General features: G+C 43.3%; 1 protein-coding gene across 1 annotated transcript in view; it reads left to right on the top strand.

Moving 5' to 3' along the window:
* Positions 1–14,840, top strand: part of LOC146808639 (uncharacterized) — a 336,504-nt gene extending 321,664 nt beyond the window's left edge. Inside the window, exon 7 of the mRNA XM_085623674.1 lies at positions 9,795–14,840. Within this exon, the coding sequence (XP_085479800.1) occupies positions 9,795–13,489 (3,695 nt within the window). The 3' untranslated portion in view covers positions 13,490–14,840. The remainder of the gene's footprint in view (positions 1–9,794) is intronic.
* The last annotated feature ends 5,889 nt before the right edge of the window (positions 14,841–20,729 follow it).

Genomic DNA, 20,729 nt, shown 5'->3' on the forward strand with positions numbered 1-20,729 from the left:
CCGGTGTGTAGCCCCGACTCTCAGGGCCTGCGCTACAGCTCGCTTCCCACTTTTGGTGTTCTTAGACCTCCGGGCCCCCCGCTGTGTTCTGGACGCCGCCCATAATCATGGCTGTGAACCATCACCGATCTCGGGAAGTGCCAGGATCCCTGGGTTGCCACGACTGTTAATGCTGCAAGGACCCCTTTAGGGGAGGGCAATAGTCGCAATTAGCACCAGGATTTTGTCGGAGGCTATCGGCGGAGCTCCCTTAACTCGCTGCCATCTTTGAGCCAGGCAAGCTCCGCCCCTCTAATAAACTGGCTTTCTAACCAGGGTCCAGCAGCCCCAGACTCTGAAGACAGGCTACCCTGCTTCCAGAGTCGTACTGGTAAAGTAAATCTAAAGAAACTTAAAAGGGTGCAATAATGAACACATAAAAGGAATAAAAATACTGGAAAGGAACCCTTTCCAATATGGCGCCCATATAGTAGGAGCCAGGCACCTCCCAGAGCGCACAACGTGCTGTACAAGAAAATACCATGCTTTCGCAAGTCAGATCAATAACCCTGCGTCCGTCCGTGTGATCTACTGAAAATCACTACCTAATTTTAGCTTCCTGCATATTTACACCATCCAATGAAATATATTTTTATTAAACCGGTCCTGCCCTCCATTTGTACCATTCTTCAGTCCCAATTCTCCGCGGGTGCCCCTTAGTAGCTGCCCAACAACTGCAGCGCACAAAGTTTGTGTACCAAAATGTTTACTATTTAAAAACAAGCATTTGCACTGCAATAGGTCTTGCATTTGCAAGTGTTTAAGCTATTGGCATTGTAAGTGACAATGCCTTTTATTAATGTTTTAAAAACCAAAACATAAATAAAAGACATTGTCATTTACAATGCCAATAGCTCTAACTCTCGCAAATGTGAGACCTATTGCATTGCAAATGCTTGTTATAAATTGGATGAGTCATACAAATACGCAGTCATAATCTAACAAGCGTATCACAGAGGAACTGCATCATGAACAAAAATCATTTCCAAGCCGCACGCCATATGAAATAAAGTTGTGCCGCGAGCCACAAACAAGGAAAAAAGAGGGGGGTGGACGCCACACTAATAATGGGCTCAAAGCAACCAAGTATTTTTGTCATCAATTCAGAATGTTATCTTTGCAGTTGTTCACTAGAACACTGAGTATCTGTTGACAGACCCTACTGCTGTTAGAAGTACATGTTTTACACAGAATATTAGACCTTTATTCTAAAATGGCTGAGGAAGGTAGTTTGAACTTATAGAAAAAGCACTCTCATTTTAGCTTCTGGAGCACCTTCCATAAGAGAAAACCGTTTTCTCTTAACATGTTTCATCAAATCACATCAGAGGATCAACATACTACACAGGGTAAAATCACCGTAGAACATACCACTATTCCTAAAATGAGTCTGGTACCACCAGCAAATTATTTTTATTGTGAATACAATCTGCTGTCACCCTTCATTTATGTGCATTTTTGAGATCCTCAAAAACAGGCTTTCCCTAGCATGCATTTTGCCCTTTGAGGGCTGGCACACCAAATGTTCCATCTTGTGGTGGCTAGCCAATCAAGGGCGGCGGTCCCTCTGAGAGCCCGCCTCCCCAGGCCCCTGAGTTCAGGATGTGCTCATTCAGCTCCTTAGATTTTTTTTCTAATTCATTTTCAAGACGAACAGACCATGTCCCTGAGTCCTTTAATGGCAGAACCAATTTATTGTTCATGTTGTGGCCAGCCAATCAGGATTGACCTGTCCCCTTTAAATAGACCAATCAGAGCATATCTGGACAATAGCGATTCAGATATCACTAGGTTTATCTGGCGGTTAACCCTACTAATTTCTCGAAAACTACTGAACAGATTTACACTAAAAAACGAAAACCACATTGAGTAAATTTTGAACTTTTTGCCAAATTTAGTGTAATTCCATTCTGTCATTTTTTATGCATCAGAGAGCAAACTTTCCTATGGGAAATTAAAATGGGCAATAAACGTTTGGGAGGCCATCCCCCCCTTTTTCTTGGCCCTCGCTTGACAGATGAGTGCAAAACTTTCCATGAAGCAGGCGAAGTTGAAAACATTTTGGGGGAAATTTTGTGCAGATTTGTCGAACACACCAAAAACCTTAAGAAAACAAAACATCCCTTATTACTGTGGCTGTCACACCAGAGTTATAGTTATCTCTCTTTGTTGAAATACAGAGAGAGAGCGAGATCTTCACCAAATCATCCACCCTCCAGCATTAACGTACACTCCACTCACACCACCATCATCGCTTGCAAAATGTGGAAACAAGATGTGAAAGCAATTGAACACATCTGTTAATGAATGTTTAAAAGCGGCTTAGATTGTGTGACTGAGTTGCTAGAATTAACTGAACAGAAATGGTAATTGCAGAATAGTTGTTTGTGTAGCAATGAATTTTAGTTTGTCAGAGAATTTGACATATAGGAAAGTATTATATATTGTCCTAGGGAGAAGTGTTATCATTAGTTGTGACATACTCCAAATATGTCTGTGTGTGACGGCACTTCATGTCTTGTATTCTGGATTTTGCAGATGTTTGTGAATTACAAATTGATTTTCATCAGTATGTATCTAGAATATTTGGCAATTTGGAGATTTTATATTTTGCAATGTGATATTTTGTGGGAGATATACTGTTTCACATTGTTTAATGCATATGGTGCGAGCAGAGTTATGATATGTTTTGGCGTACCCAATAGATTACAGTGTGTTAGTATTTTGGGTATTGTGGTGTTTTATGTTATTTAATATTTGGATTAAATCCATGGGGACATAATATGCATAGAATATTATGATGTTGCATGTTAAGTGCTGTAATGTTTTATGGGTGTAAATGTCTTTTACTTTGCTAAGGGTTATGGCAGGGGCGGGAGTGAAGATTGTATCAGTGCAGCGGGCAGAGGTTGGGTGCATTTAGTGCCTTACCTTTCTCTTTAATGTCTCATTAGTTTTTGTGATGTGGTCCCTGTCAACGTATTCGTTAATATTGACTCCCTTTCTACCCAGGGAATGTAATTGGTTTTTTTGGTAGAGTTTTGCTTTTGTGTGTTGTCACATGGTAGTGAAAGTGTTGGCATAAGATGTTGAGTTTGTAGGCTTATGACGGTGGCAGTGTTGCTGTAGGATGGTGGGTGTCTGGGCATTAAATGCTGCTCGTTTGACTGTGTGATGATCAGTGTCTGGGCATTTGATGGTTGGTGGGCTGGCGTATGATGCTGGTTGTCTGGACATATGATGGTCATTGTGATAGCATATGATGGGGGTTTTATTTGTGTATGATGTTGGTTATGTGAGTGTATGATGATGGTAGGTGTGTTGCATCTGAGTGTGGGCATGGTGGCAGATGATGTGTGTGGATGTATAATGGCGGAGCCTTGGCATACGATGGTGGATGTGTTAGTGTATTGTGTTGATTCTGTTGGTGTATTTTTGCTGGGTGTGTGTATATATGGTGGTGGATGTGATGGTTTATGATGGGGGTTTTATTTGTGTATGATGTTGGTTATGTGAGTGTATGATGATGGTAGGTGTGTTGCATCTGAGTGTGGGCATGGTGGCAGATGATGTGTGTGGATGTATAATGGCGGAGCCTTGGCATACGATGGTGGATGTGTTAGTGTATTGTGTTGATTCTGTTGGTGTATTTTTGCTGGGTGTGTGTATATATGGTGGTGGATGTGATGGTTTATGATGGGGGTGTTGTTTGTGTATGATGTTGGTTATGTGAGTGTATGATGATGGTAGGTGTGTTGCATCTGAGTGTGGGCATGGTGGCAGATGATGTGTGTGGATGTATAATGGCGGAGCCTTGGCATACGATGGTGGATGTGTTAGTGTATTGTGTTGATTCTGTTGGTGTATTTTTGCTGCTGGGTGTGTGTATATATGGTGGTGGATGTGATGGTTTATGATGCTGTTTTTCTTGGTTTTTATTGTTTGTAATATGAACATATGATGGTGGATGTATTGATAGGATAGTAGGTGTGCTGTGTGTGATGGGAATGGTGTGGACGTATTATGGAACAGTAGGTGAATGGTAGAGTGTGTGTAGAGAGTGGATTGCATACAGTACTTATTATTACCAATATTTTGTAAAGCGCAGCGCTAGCTCTGTATGGGAAAAGGGTCAGACCAGAGTTCGATCTCGGAGAGAGAGATGTCGAATTTATGAAAATTCCAGAGGTTGAAACAGCCAGGTTTTTAGTAATTTGTTGAACACAGAGAGTGACTGGCCTTCTCTTAATGCCAAAGGCAAATCGTTCCAAAGTTTAGGTCCCAAGAAGGAGGATGCTCAGCCTCCGTGGTGGGATTTCTTAATGTTTGGGATTGCGGCCAGCCTAAGATGGCTAGAATGTAACAAGCACCCCGGTGTATACCAAGATACCAATGATCTAGGATAGGGAGGTCCAGTTTTTGATAGACATTGGTGCATGTAGAACAGCACCTTAAATTGCACCCGTCGTTCAGTGGGCAGCCAATGCAGATTCCCTAGCATATTGGCAGTGGAGTCAACTTTAGGAGGGTGGAGCAGAGACGTGCAGCCACGTTTTGTACAGTCTGGTTTTAACAGTGTTTTGGCCACCCCCAGGTACAAGATATTCCCATAGTCCAGCCTAAAAATGACTATGGCCTGGACTAAGGTTCTCTGGGCAGAGGTGGGGAGGCAGTAAAGGATCTTCCTGAGCTATTTCAGGATGCCAAAACAGGTAGCTGCCACCCTATTGATCTGTAGGTTCATGGTCAGTTTGCCGTCCAACCAGACTCCCAAAATTCTTTACGATTGGCACTTGGCTGGGGGGATTGCCCATAGTTGTAGACCACATGTGTGGTCCCCAAAGACTGGGGAAGTTGCCCACCACCAGAACATCGGTCTTGTCTCCATTCAATTTCTGAAAGTTGGCTCCCATCCATAGTGAGGCTTGGATGGGACAAGGGTTGATTCTGATTGTCCTTAGATGACAAAGGTACAACAATTTGTGGATCATCCACATACGAGAAGAGTGTGAGCCTGCAAATTACCACTATCTCAGCTAACGGATGTACATAGAGGTTGAAAAGCAAAGAACTCAAAGTCGATCCCTACGGCATGTCTGTATCTAGAGAGTGGGATTTTGACCTGTGTAGGTTAGTATGCACCTGAAAGGTGCGGTCAAGCAAAAAAGATTTTAGCCAGAACAGGGTCATTTGTGAAACAAAAATCAAATTTGGCAAGGCAATACAGGCATTTTTACTGAAATTCCAAATCTGTTATGAAAACAATTTGTTTGCTCCAAAATTACAATTTCGTTCTGACTGTGCCCATTTCCCCCGTCGTTACACACACCCCTGCTTTGCCGATGGGCAGAGGGGGGTTTTAGGTCTTGATTAGGTATCGCATGCTCTGTTACATAGACATGCTGTATCTGGAATATGGGCTTTAAGCACCTCCCCGCTTTCTGATTGGCTCCTTTGACTGTTCTTCGTAAATACCAGTTTTTCGTTGGTTAATTTGCTTAGTAGTTCCTCCTTTTATACTGTTGTAACCTCCCATGAGGACTGCCCCTGTAACATGCTCTTGCTCTTCATGTTTTATTACACTTTGTGAAGCACTTTTTTGCTTGCATCAGCTGGTGCTCAGCTGATGGCTGCGTTTCATTTCTTCAGCGTGTCCCGTGCCCGCCGCTTCTTTTTGTAATAGCCTGCCAAAGGAACTGACCCCAGAACATCAAAATCTGTACGAATTAGCTATACAAAGTAACTACGTTTTTTATGCCACCGGCTGTCTATTTTGTTTACTTTGTGCATGAAACGTTCACGGTCGCTTCATTTTTCAGCATCAATCGTCACTTAATCGCCCTGTGCTGTCCACCACACCCCTTCACCTCTCCCACAACACGGCTTGTCCGCCCCCGCCAGCCTGAGGTCGCTGCTTCTACCTGCTTGTGTCGGTGCGTGTTAAGCTTCAGCATCCACCTGTGCCGTGTTAGGAATTATGGATTTACATATTCTAATTATCTATGCAAAGTAACTACATTTTTAATTCCACTGTCTGTGATATTGAGTTTGCGAACGTGATATTTATAATTAGCCACTCCGCAGACAAAGCCTTTATAAGATGGCCGCTATGTTGCACTCCGGCCCAGGCCGAGCCTTCCGTCTAGCCCTGTGTCGGCGTTAGAAAGAGACTCTAGGAAGCACCGTTCATGGTGCAAAATGGCAGCCTCTGGAGGAGAGTTTCATGCAACGTGATCAAGTTATTCGGCAATTAGCATGAGTGTGCCGGCCAGCAGGAATCGGTAGAGCCGATCCTGTGCATTGCCTGATATCCCAATGCTTTCCAGAATTTGAGTGACAGCTAATCAGGTCCTGCATAGCTGAAGGAAGCGTTGCAAACCACTGTGCTGAATGGCCCACATTCAGACGCTTAGATTGAGGGATTTAGATAATTGAATCACAACTGTCTCTGTTTAACACTAAAGGGAAACAGCGGCAATGCGCATAGCCAGTCTCCTTTCCATAATTTTTCCTGTGCACTGTCCTTTAATTCAAGCAGACACTCTGGCACTGTTTCCTATTTAGAACAATGTGATACTTCTATGTTGTCCGGGACTAGAGATTGCTTTATGAGTCCTTGGATTTATTTAAGAAACAATAATAATCATGTTTATTTTATTGAAGACTGCACCCCACTTACTTTATTTACCTGGGACTATTAGTTTAATGTCTCCAGTGACCATGTGAACTAGAATTAGTAACAACGCAGCTCCTGCGAGTATCCTTTAGGTGCCCAGCAATGATGAGTGGCCTGTGCCGCTTCGAACGTGGTATTTTATTATTGTATTTATATATTACCCTTATAAGGCATTGAAGTACTTTAAAAATGTGTTACTTCAGTGCACTGCTTGCAAGTTCCAAACAGTGTTTCACATAAAGGGCATTGTGTAAGGCTGAATAAGACCTGAGATGTAGCACAGAGGATAATGTGCTGCATGGCTAAATACTTATAAGGTCCCAAAGGCAAGACCAATTGCATTACAAATTCTTGTTATGTTTCTTTGCAGGTAGCTTTACCTGTCCATTATAGCTCCTGTCATAACAAAATGCTTGGCAAGCCTGCAATTTTTGTGTTGTATTCTCATTTGCAAACAGGACAGCAAGACTTTACCCGACTTTACCCTTATTTTTGTGAAGGGGTAGGATGCCTGGTCAGCACCAATGCTGTAATTCATGGCTTGATATGAACAGAATTTATAACAAACCACGACTGAGAACTCTGGTGTTGAAGCTGAAGGCAGTGGGAGTGCATCAGTGGGTTCACAATAATAAATAAAAATGAACTCACCCACTTGTATGCGCTGGCTCGCCTCCGATCCTCCTTCAGTCCCACGGCACTGAACTGCAGGCCAATCCGAACACTGCTCTCATGCTGCTTCTATTGCTAGCAGCATGGATTGGCTAGAGCGGGCTCCCTCGAACACTGCAGCAGGCACTAGGAATCTGTGCCTTCTCTCCACCCAGCTGTTTCAGACAGCTGGGTGGAGAGGTTTACAATGCGCATGTCAGGCTGGCCGCTGGAAGACAGCCAGCCAAACTGACTTGCGTCATTTAAACTGGTGGAGTGAGCACCACTCCCTGCTGCCGGTCAGCAGCAGAGGCGGGGGAAAGGAGTGAGCACCACTCCCTGCTGCCGGTCAGCAGCAGAGGCGGGGGAAAGGAGTGAGCACCACTCCCTGCTGCCGGTCAGCAGCAGAGGCGGGGGAAAGGAGTGAGCACCACTCCCTGCTGCCGGTCAGCAGCAGAGGCTGGGGAAAGGAGGGAAGAATAAAATGGTAATAAACTCACCTAATCACCATTGTATGTTTCACCTTTTGCGCCGCTGGCAGCAGGGGGCGACGCTCCTCTGTCCTAATGGGCGGGCTGCCACTGGTCAGCTGTTCCTAAACCTGTCATCTTTTGCTTCAGCCTCATCATTTGAATAAAGCTGTGGCCAAGAATACAACCATCTTCCCTTGGGTAAAGTGAGGGAGTAGGGCCTCAGATATACACCCCACACTCTTTGGGTGGCACTCTTCCCCTCCTGGACACAAAGGGGGTGGGAGGGTTTAAGGACACCAGGGCAGCTGGAATCTGCCCGGCACATTTACTTTAGTAACCCCACTAGAACTTGGGCAGAGTGGGAAGGGTTGGATATTAATAACCCTCTAGCTCATAGGCAAGCCTGGGACGATAAAATAGCAAAATCCCCACTGTTGGACAAGATGGGTTGGATTTCATTTACCTGGGAAATAACTTAAAATGTGTCTCTGCCACTCGACAAGACTCCGAAGTGTTTATTTCAATATACCCCTACCCTCCTTTGTTCGGCCCTGGAGGCTTTGCAGCACACCATTGTTCCACTCCTTTAAATGATTGGCTTTCTTTGACCAGCCTCTTTCAGCCATTTGCTCAAGACTTTGTCAATCACTCCTTAGTCCAGCCCAGTGGAGTATTTATCTCTTGCTCTCACTGCGATTGGTTATGTGTATCCTTCCACTTCCAATCGAATGCTAGCATTGAGCTGCACAAGGAGCTCCTTTAAACTATGTCCCCTTTTATCTGCTCTGCTGGCTTCACTGTGCTTAGCTGCATGTGTTAGCACATTAAATGCACACCTGTTGTCTGTGTCAGTGCTTATTATTTTGATTTCTCTGCTGGAAATATCTATACAAGGAAGCAGGCTATAGCCTGCCCACTTACGTATTACAGATTATCATCTTACATGGTGACATCCTGCTGTTTTATTTGTTTTCTTGTCTTAAGTTTTGAAGCCCATCATGTTACGAGTGTCTACTGCACATTCACAATACTCATATATTGTTGTCCGCAAGGGATTATCCTTTTCATTCAGTCAGTCGCGAACATGTTATACGCTATACAGCGCTTGCACATGCAATTCCATGTTTGCTTCCATTACCAAACCAAGAGAAGGCATCAAGTGACAGAAGCACTGCTGGACTTTGACAGTTTGGTGATGTTTCATTCTGCTGGGTCAGAGTTTTGTGCAAACAAAGTTTGTGATAGGAAAACAAATGTCAGACTGAACAGTCCCAAGTTTGGAACACGCCATATAACATTTCAGCTGTTTGATCCGTCTGCACGAAAAGTGTCACGCTTTCCTGGATTCCCTATGAACGAGACCTCTTTGAGCGGGCTAAATTTTGACAGATATTTCTATAGCTGTCCCCAAACCTTTCTGGGTGAGTTGACATGGATAACGTTTTGTTGGGTCCCTCATATAGCTTCATTGCTACTCCTCTCACCAATCTGTATTACATTTGCAAAGCCGTAACAAAAGTGAAGTATGTGGTTTTTATTAAGTTACATGTATTTTCGTCAAATAGCACAACGTAATTCGTAGTGTAAAACGTACTCTTTCAATATAAAACTGCAAAGTAATCACAACTGTAGCGCAGCTGCTGCTGCTGTTGTAGTGGGTGTGAGGGTCTGTGCGTTTGCGTGGTCCTCATATGTAAAGGATTGCATAAATGTGTGTGTACACTCGGGATATTGAATGCCAATTCTAGATAATGTTGTAAAGGTCTTCTAAACCAAGTGTTACTGTTACGAGTGCTTTCGAGACTTGCCCTAGAACAATGAAATGCTTTCATGAGGGGTCTGGCACAGTCTGGTATTAGGTGTGCATTATCCCTAGCTCATCTAATTAACTTTTTACCAATCAATTCCAAGTATTGATTTGATCTCATTAATTCTGGCTGTTCCTCTTCATACAGAAAACTTATCAAGAAAGAAACATAAATTGGAGAGTCCTGAAGAATGCACCGCGGACCTAGAATCAGATAGGATGTTACGCGCAGGATCAAGTGAAAAGGAGGAAACTAGCAATACACAGAATCTGCTACAGATGAACGCAGAATATCCACCCCCATTACCTGAATGTGTGCCCAAATCAAGCAACTCCAGTGAAGAGCAAGGAGCAGATACATCTTTGATGACGTACATCTGCAATAAATGTGGCAAGTGCTTCGACAGCGCCTCAGCCCACGTATGCCAGCATGTGTACAAGAGAAGTTACACAGGAGACAAACCATACAAGTGTGATCAATGCCCTGAGAGTTTTTTTGTTTCCTCTGCACTTCTCATACACCAAGGAACACACAGAAAAGGCAAACAATATGTATGTAGTGAATGTGGGATAAAATGTGCGTCTGTACTCCGTCTCTTGACGCACGAGAAGACCCACAAAAGATCAAACGAGAAGGAGAAAGTTTATCAATGCCGTATCTGTGAAAAAGGCTTTCATGACTCATTTGGCCTGAAACAACACCAACAAGAACATGCAGACATGGAAGCTTTAAACCAGCACAGCAATGCCAGTCCTGAACAAAACAATCTCAGCGTTGAGGAATTAAACCTGAAAACAAAACTGAATTTGAACAGTGAATGTGATAAAGGTTTTAAATCAGCAATGGTCAGTCATCTGAAAATACACACTGGAGAGAGGCTATATCAGTGTGATGAGTGTGGAATGCCATGTGCTTCTGCGCTTCAGCTACTGCAGCACCAGGAAACCCACACTGGATTAAACTTGGAAGGCCAGCTCTTTCAGTGCCCAAAGTGTGAGCAAAGTTTCTATGATTCATGGAGCTTAACGATACACCAGCAAGAACATACCAGGATGGAAATGCCAACCCAGGATGGAGACACAAGTCCTATAGCAAAGAATTTTACCTTTGAGGATTTAAATCTCAGTGTGAAACCACATTCTTGCAGTGAATGTGGAAGTCGTTTCAAGCTTGAATCAACACTAATGAGTCACCTAAAAAAACATACAATAGAGAATTCATATCCATGTATTGAATGTGGGCTGAAATGTGATTCTGCATCTCATCTTCTCGAACACCATAAAATACACAGTGCATTCTCTAAAACAGGATTAAATCTGGAGGAGGAAATGTTTCAGTGCTTTATGTGTGAAAAAAGGTTCTGTGACTTAGGGACGCTGACGATACACCAGCAGGAGCACACAGAAATGGGAAACATAAGCCGACATAACAACTCTCACCCCGCAGAAAAGAGTCTAGATTCTGAGGAATTAACCCTAAGCACAAAACCGCATATGTGTAGTGAATGTGGTAAAAGTTTTAAACTTGAATCTAGGCTGAGAAGTCACCTGAAAACACACACAGGAGAGATCCTTTTTCCGTGTACCGAATGCGGGAAAAAATGTGTCTCTGCATCACATCGCATCAAACACCTAAAAATCCACACTGGGCTAAGCCAGGACGACCATTCTAGCTCTGAATGGAAAAATCACAGCATGGAAGAATTAGATATGAGTGAAAAACCACACTCATGTAGTGAGTGTGGAAAACGTTTCAAACTTGAATCAACATTAATGAATCACCTAAAAATACATACAGTAGATAATCCATATCCGTGTATTGAATGTGGGCTGAAATGTGATTCTGCATCCCATCTCGTGGAACACCAGAAAACGCACAATATATTCACTAAAATAAAGCTGAATTTGGAGACAGAATCCTTCCCAGGTTCAGGTCAAAAGGAGGAGGTATTTCAGTGCCTTACCTGTGAAAAGAAATTCTATGACTCAAAGAGCCTACGTATACACCAGCAGGAACATGCAGGAATGGAAAACACTGCCAAGCTTGGTGACACTAGTCCACATAGAAAAAATGTAAACTTTGAAGAATTAAACTTGAACATAAAACCACACTTGTGCAGTGAGTGTGGTAAAAGGTTTAAACTTGAAGCAACACTGATAAGTCACTTGAAAATACATGCAGGCGAAAAACCATTTCCATGTTCTGAATGTGGAAAGACATGTGTCTCTGCACCCCATCTAATCGAACACCAGAAAATCCACACTGGATTAACTAAAACTAAAACAAATGTGGATGCACTAACCCCAGGATTAAAGCTAAAGGAGGAAGTGTTTCTGTGTTACAAGTGTGACATGATTTTCAGTGACTCTTTGAGTTTAACATTACATGAGCAAGAACACACACAAATCGGAGTTATAACCTTAGATGGTGACTCTAGGCTCGAAAGAGATAATGTTAACTTAGAGGAATTAAACCCCAGTGTAAAACCGAACTCGTGCAGCGACTGTGGTCAAACTTTTGAACTTGAATCAGCGCTGATAACTCACCTGCAAACACACACAGAACAGAAGCTCTTCCAATGTAGTAAATGCGGGGTGACATATGACTCTGCATCACATCTAACTGAACACCAAAAAAGTCACACAGGATTAATACAATTGAAGGAGGTGCATCAGTGCCAGAGCTGTGAACAAACTTTTTGTGATTTACAGAGCCTAGCGATACATCAGAAGGAACACACAGATAAGGCAATTACCACCCAAGAGACCGACACAAGTTCTGAAAAAAAGAATCTCAGTGCCGAGGAAGTTAAACTGAAAAAACCACACGCATGTACTGATTGTGACAAACGTTTTACACTTAAATCAAAGTTGATAAGTCACCTGAAAATACACACAGGTGAAAGACCATTTACATGTAATGATTGTGGAAAGACGTTCAGAGACACAATACTGCTTAGAAAACACCAACTAATACACACAGAAGAAAAACCATACTCATGTAGTGAATGTGGAAAGACATTTAGTGTGAAAGGCTATTTATTCAGACACCAGAAAATCCACACAGGAAAGAAACCACATCTTTGTAAAATATGCGGCAGAGGTTTCACACACGCATCAACACGTATTAAACATGAGCAAACCCATGCAGGACTGAAACCTTACAAGTGTGATGAATGTGGAAAACATTTCAGCGACATGTCCTCCGTTATGAAACATCAGCTAACACACACAGGAGAAAAACCATTTTCATGTAGTGAATGTGGGAAGAGCTTTGGTCGTTCCTGCCACTTAATAAGACACTTGAAAATGCACAGCGGAGAGCTCCCGTATGTGTGCAGCGAATGTGGGCAGAGCTTTGCTGACTCGTCCTCATTGACTAAACATAGGTTATCGCACACGGGCGCTAAACCATATGCGTGTGAATTATGTGGGAAGAATTTTGGCCGTTCATCTCATTTAAACCGACATCAGCAGATACACACAGGAGAGAAGCCCTTTCCTTGTGATGAGTGTGGAAGACGTTTTGGTGCCTTATCTACACTACTTAAGCACCAACGAATACACACAGGAGAAAAGCCCTATATGTGCATTGAATGCAAGAAGAGTTTCCGGGATGCTTCCTCATTAAAAATTCATCAAAGGGTGCACACAGGTGAAAAACCCTATGTATGTCGTGAATGTGGGGTTAGTTTTAGTCGGTCAGTTTACCTAAAAAAGCACCATGTACAACACACAGGAATGAATTCATATACATGTGACTGTGGGTTGAGTTTCACTAATTCCATAGAACTAGGTGAACATCAGCTAAAACACACAGAGGTTGTGACCCACACCCTCTGAGACACAATGCAAATAAAGCCAATCATAGACGTGATACCGTCAGTCATTGAACAATACTGGGGAACTTACGAAAACGCACACCAGGTGATCAGAGCTCAGCTCATTGTGATACAGGTTAACTAGTTGCAAATATGTAATTGCACCGAGATTAGTATGTGAGAGACTTGTGCATAGTGGTTAACGTGAGAGTTAATGCAAGTATGCTGACCAATGGAAGTGAAAAAAAATAACAAGTGAAAACACTAATAAAGTGTACAAAGGAAAGTATGAACTAAACATGAAGAAAGAAAAGTGCTCAGACAAGCGGAAGAAACACAAACCCGTAGGGTTCAACATAGATGTTGACAATCAAGCAGAAATATTTACATCCGAGCAAGAAATGATAAGCAGCGTTAGTCACTCACTTTTGAACACACAAAGAAAATTTATTCTGAACAAAATAAATAATGCATTACTTTTTTAGCTCTGTGTTAGCTCAGCCATGTGCATCCAGAATGTTAAATATTTCTTCTTATCACTTACTGAGGTTTTAAAATATGCATATCATAAATTGGAATGTTTAACTATCTTTAAAATGCATTGACCCAGAAACACCTGTCCAACCATGGAAGACGTCTGAGGGAGATATAGCTTTATAGCTGGTTTGGGAAGAGAAGGTAACATAAGAATGATGGTATGATAGTTGAATATGCATCTTTTTATCCAGCCAGAGTTAAGTAAGAGAATATAGTTGCTATGTCCTGAGAAATCCTCCTGCCGCCTCTTTGTTTACCACAACGGTTTTTCTACTTCAGCGGTATTTGTGGGTTCTGTCATCCAGTCTTCTGTTTTTGGTGGGGTATGTGAGTTTTATTTTTCAAGTGATGTATTGTTCGCTACCATTATTTGTGTGCTTTCCATGCTTCCGAGGACTGACCGTGCATTTTTCTGTTGCACAATTGTCCAGTAGAATCATTGTGGTTCTAAGTGTGAATGTTTAGCTGTGACTCATTGTAGCCTTGCATGTTTTTTCATCTCACTAATGTGGAATAATAATGTGTGTATTTATGCAGCACTTGCCAATTCATAAAGCTGTAAATAGCTGATATTACACAGGTACAGGGTACTTATATTATCAACCGTACCGGTATAAAAGGGTGAGTTGACACTGCACAGATTCAGATCTGTGACCTGCGGATTATATTATTTATTACTTTATTAACTACACAGCACCATGAAGTAGCCTCAGAAAGCTCATCCCACACTCAGAACATCAGTATACTCTTAACTCGCTGAGCGATCGTACCGGGCAAAGCTTGCCAAACTGATCATATTTTTATGACTTTCTCTTAATATATAAATGTAACGAGCATTTAACATGCTGCCACCTCAGCTGTCTTTTTTTAATTTTTGAGATTATACTTTAATGTTTATATCCAATTGATTGACAGTCATTTTTCTTAATGTATACAGATTGTTTGAATGTTTTCAGAAGGTTTAGCAATATTTTATGAATTCAAAATGAAATGTGTTATCATTTAATTTGTTCTCCCAATCAGTTTGCCACTTTGGCCTTGTGTTGAGGCCTTCATCTTGCCTTGTTGAGGTTTTGAAGTTATTCACCTTTTTCTCGGTTACGTTGTCAGAGCTATGGGTCGTTAGGTGCTTCCTTTCCTGGGCTGGTCATTTCTTGTTTCTCAGTTTGTAGGTGCATATCCCAATCGGGAGGTACTAAGGAATCTGGCTGTTATATTGCCATTGGTATGACAAATGTATTCCTGTATATAACCCCAGGGCCCATCATTTATTCTGCCTTTTCGAGCATTTTGTTTGCCTTTTAGAATATTGAATTAAGGATCTTCTCATGAACAGGTGTAAACTATTTGATTACTGATGGATATGTCTAACCGCAGCTTTGTCACTTTATGAAAACTCCTTCCAGGCTTCAGAACGGTCTGGAAAACTTTTTCCCCAGCAGTCTCACTCAAGAGTAGCCCAGCCGTGCTATGTGGCTCCAACCATGACTTCGCCTCTGGACGTGACCTCACTGGGGTAGATCAGGAGTCAACCTGAAAGCTGGTCCCAGTTCCTGTTTTTTCATGCCTCAGCAATGCAGTCTGGAGCTTTGTTTCACTATCTCACTGAAATATTCTCCAATTTTAGACAGTGATTAGGCCAAATGTCTCCTCAGAGGGCCTCACGCTTAAAACCTGAACAACAGTGTCGCAGGAAGATGTCCGCTTTGAACCACCAAATTGACTATGTTGTGGCCGGACGTGGGATATAATGTGTGCCCTGCCACTCCTGCACCCGAAAGTCATCAGGGTGCAAGAGGCAAAATTATCAAAGTTATTTTTGGCTAAGCTTTCAGGGAGACTCCAAAGAGTGCTCTTGCTACAAAGGTAAGTCAATTTCCAGGTAATTTTTGCCTAAGAGATCTTCCTTCAAAAAACACAAAGAGCAGAATCGGAAGGAGATTTGGAGGTCTTCCTCAAGGAAATAGTCCAGTTCGCTCTGTGCCTTCTTTGGGCCAAGTTTCGAAACCAATAGCAAAGCTGCCCACGGAGCAGACGCCAAGATGCCAAGAAGTCTTTATGAGAAAGTATTGTCCATGTGGCAACGGAGAAGGTCACGCTTCATTTTAATGATGAAGAACATTATGAGCTCCTCCGCTTGGCCCAAATGTTAGCCTTCTTGGAGGATATTTTCGGTTTTAATTCCAGTGCCTTGGCTACGGAGGACAGGACTATGACTACACTGAGGATAATGACTCAGGATTGGATCATCGTCTGCCACCATGTAGCAACGATGTTGGCATCTACTTGGTCTTACAAGTACCCCTGGCCAGGTTAGATCACCAGCAGGGGACCTTTTCTACCGCTCAGGCCTTGTCTCTCGCGAGGAGGCGTCATCTTTTACAACAGTTTTTTGGAAAGCAGTGAAACCCTTGGAACTTTCCATTCTGGGGACGCAAAGTCTTACATTCTTCTCCAGTTTCTTCAGAGGCTTGCTCCCATGATGAGGCGGTCCTTGAGCCTAAATGGTGCCATTAAAGAATCCCTGTTCAGGCCTCACAGTCCACAGCAGATAACGAGCCTACAGGCAGCTCTGGGTGACATACACTTTTTGTCCTTCCACCGGTCACCAGAGAATCTGGTTGTTCAGGCCTCAGCTTTAAGATCAGCCCCAAAGTCTTCCTACGGCTCACCTGATCGGGGAATCGAAAAAGGCTATAGCTAAAAGGGTCTTGCCTCTGGCAGCTTGGCTTGGCTCATCTCACAGCTAATGTCACTTTATGGGCTGACATGCCCTACCTTCTGTGAATTGGCGAAAGTTACAATGATCAACCTGCTAGATCATATGAACAGTGTGTTCTATGACATGTTGAATGATGGCTTGTATGGATTAAAATAGATCATGATGTGTGGCCTTGACTCGGTTTCCATTGCTCAGTGTGGGTGAGGCTGTCACTCCGCGTCGGCATGCCTGGATCCGTTCCATGAATTTACAGGAGATGTCTGAGGTCCGCTGCGATCTATAAAGCCTCATGGGGCAGAGAGGATCTTATCGGTACAGCGCATGTCCTCCCTTTAGTCACAAATTCAAATCAAAAAGGCGCACTGTTCCATAACAAAGGCGGGACCCCAGCCAATGGGTCTGGACCTGTCCGGGCCATCAAAGGTAGCTCCTTTTTAGGAGCACAAGCCCTCACTCGCCAGTGGTGGCATGCTTCATCATCGGACTGTAGTCCTCGTTGGGCCGGCGCTGCAATGCCCAACGGGCCCCACAAGGGGGAACTTTGCCAGGGATCATTTAGTGTTGACTCTAGGCCAGGAACATCAATTTCATTGAGTTATGAGTCTTAAGGTCAATGTAGATTGGTATTATACTGTTAAAATTAACTAGAGCTCTAATTTTTCCTGATAATATTCTCGTAGTCTCAAATAAAATTGAAAACCACACAATAGATCTCAGGAATAATTGTGATTCCCTGATCATTGAAACAAAAGTCGACATGTGTTACTCGTCATGTGTTACGCCTAATCTGTCTCTAAGCGGGTCAATGGCATTTATGCTTGGAGAAAAGTTTTCCGGAGCGGTCTGAAGCCTTAAAGGAGTATTCATAATCTGAGGAATCGGTGGGAAGATGATGTATCCACTGCAAAGATATTTTCACCTAAGGGAAGTAACATTTTGGTTTGGTACCTTCTCTGAAGAGGACTCTTGGGTATAAGTGAAGAGATCATTTTGAAAATCGTATAATATACATTTGTGTTGCCGCTCACAAGGACAAGGAGTAAACCATAAACAAGAGCATGTGTTTTTTTATGATCAGTGAGGCCTATCTTCGGGATACTGCTGCAGGGAGGACAGCTGCTTATAGTCAATACATGTGTAGTACCTGGTGTCTTACTTACGAAGAGTGCGAGTCCGTTTACCTGCTCTGCAGGTCCACTGTGCTCTATAGCTCCCCAGCGGTAAAGCTGCAAGGGTCCATCTGTCATTTCACCCTTGAATCTGTTGACAGTAAACCAGCATCCACTCCATTGTCTCACCTCTTGGTTGCAGAAACCGAAGGACTACCTGTACCTTCCTGCTTCATCGCTATCAATCGGTCCTGCTTGCCCTAAAAACCACTGTATCCTCCCTCTTCCAAGCATTAGAGAACTGTAGGCCCCATTTACCTACACGCTTCTTGAAATGTTAAACTCCATAGGCTCCTGCATTCTCCTGCTTCTTGCCTTGAAGCTCCCTGGGCCCCTCCATCTCTCATGTCTTCGCATTAATGCTTCACTAGGTAAACTCTGTTGGCTGCCTCCAACCTCTCGATTCAGGAGTAAATCTGAGGCATGAATGACTCTTTGTTCACATCCTCTCGACTCTGCCTGTGAGAGTCTAACACTATTTTAAAGCAGTCCCCAAAGTCAAACAGCGAGAAGTTCAAAAAGATGAAGCAAAGCCAGTTCATGTAGAGGACACTTTCATGGGTGGCTGCAGGAAACATCGTAGGCTCAGCGGGTGGAAGTGTCTACTTTTGTTGCCTAAATCTCAGATACCCAAAATAAAACTCTTTAAGGTAGTCAAGCAATCTTTCATCCACTCTGGGCACTCCCCAGCAATACACCCCAGTTTTAGCACCTTTTCTCTTGGCAAGATCCAGAACACATGGGCCAGCAGCAACTCCAAATCCCAAGTCAGGCGCAAGTGATCGCTACCTGGACACCAAACCTCCCTGTCCCCAGCGTGCACACCAGGAGCACTACGAAGCCATTCAGTTGTGTCAACGACTCGATCCCAGCTGCTCCTCCTAAAACTGAACACCATCATCCTGCCCATGAGACTTCACCATCAATGCATCTCTCATATTTAGCATTTTCTCAGCTAACATAACATTAGGACTGTTTCCACTCTAAAAGTAAAACGCTAATCGGCATTATAAAACAACCCTTTTATCTGAAGCAGTTGAAAAATGTTTAAAAGCCAAATGTCACACTAATAAAAACCCAAATCCATTACTGCCCAGGATTCTGCCCAAATCCACAAAGTGTTCGACCTGCTCGTACATTGAGACCCCTTCTCTACTTTAAATGAATAAAACGCGGCTTCCATCTGCTTCAGTGTTAAGGAAGGAGTGAGATGTTCCTTATTTGCTATGGAACACAACTCACTCAAGAAGAAGACTCCTTTTTAGCTCTCCAGGAATGTCCTCAACTCTTCAACATATAAATACATGCGCGTACACACACATACAGCCACATGTGCTCAAGCTACAGATCTAGGTCCCCATATGATCCTTTTCCCCCATATGTTTTTAAAGAAATCACAGACTCTACTGCCCCATCTTACCATGAGCTATTCTCAGCATCGCTTCGATCTGAGGTTGTACCAGACTCGTGGACGAGGGCGAACATTATCCCCTACTTAAGAAGACCAATATCGACCCTTGAGTTCTATCGAACTTCAGATCGAATCCTCGACTTCCAGCAGACGCCAAGATTCTGGAGCAAACAGTGAACCGCCAGCTCACAGCTTTTCTAGTAGAAGATATTCTTTTGCATCCTTCCCAGGGCACGACATAGCACCGAGACAGCACTACTGGAAATCTCTGAATCCATTAAAGTGGGTCTGTGTTCAGGACTCAACGCAGCCTTGGTGCTATGTGACCTGTCAGCAGCGTGTGACACGGTGGATCACAACATCTTGTACACAGGTTGAACTCAGTGGAGTGAATGCATCAGCCCTGAGCCGGCGGGGCTTCTTTTTGGAAAGAAGATAGCAGGTAGTTTGGACGAAGCCCTTGTCCTCTGAGCAAAACCTTTGAAATTGGGGGGGTCCTTAGGGCTCCTCCCTGAAACCCACTCTTTTTCATATTTATATGATCCCTTTAGCAAACCTGGTTGAGTCCTTGGGCAGAAAGGTTATATCTTTGTTATTGCTCACATACGAAGGAGACTCGCTCATGGCCAAGCAAGAGTTTTCACTGCATGCAGGCACTACTGGGCTGGCTCAGGAAGAACCAGCTGCAATGCAAATCAAACAAAACAGCGATCTTGCTATGTGCTTTGGACCCCCTTCTGGGGTGGACAGAAGCCTGGCCCATTAGTAACTCCCCTCCGCCTCTCCGTACAGAGGTGGCAAGAAATCTGGGCATTCTGTTTGACACCCAACTTTCTTTCAAAGCCCAGAGTGCAGGAGTAGTAAAGTCCTGCATCTGGATCATAAGATTGCTCAACTTTCTTTCAAAGCCCAGAGTGCAGGAGTAGTAAAGTCCTGCATCTGGATCATAAGATTGCTCAACTTTCTCTTTCAAAGCCCAGAGTGCGGCAGTAGTAAAGTCCTGCATCTGGATCATAAGATTGCTCAACATTTTTTCAAAGCCCAGAGTGCGGCAATAGTAAAGTCCTGCATCTGGATCATAAGATTGCTCAACTATCTTTCAAAGCCCAGAGTGCGGCAGTAGTAAAGTCCTGCATCAGGATCATAAGATTGCTCAGCTTTCTTTCAAAGCCCAGAGTGCAGGAGTAGTAAAGTCCTGCATCTGGATCATAAGATTGCTCAACTTTCTCGTTCAAAGCCCAGAGTGTGGCAGTAGTAAAGTCCTGCATCTGGATCATAAGATTGCTCAACTTTCTTTCAAAGCCCAGAGTGCAGCAGAAGTAAAGTCCTGCATCTGGATCATAAGATTGCTCAACTTTCTTTCAAAGCCCAGAGTACAGGAGTAGTAAAGTCCTGCATCTGGATCATAAGATTGCTCAACTTT

The sequence above is a fragment of the Triturus cristatus genome, chromosome 8 (genome assembly GCF_964204655.1).
Source record: "Triturus cristatus chromosome 8, aTriCri1.1, whole genome shotgun sequence".
Lineage (NCBI taxonomy): Eukaryota > Metazoa > Chordata > Amphibia > Caudata > Salamandridae > Triturus > Triturus cristatus.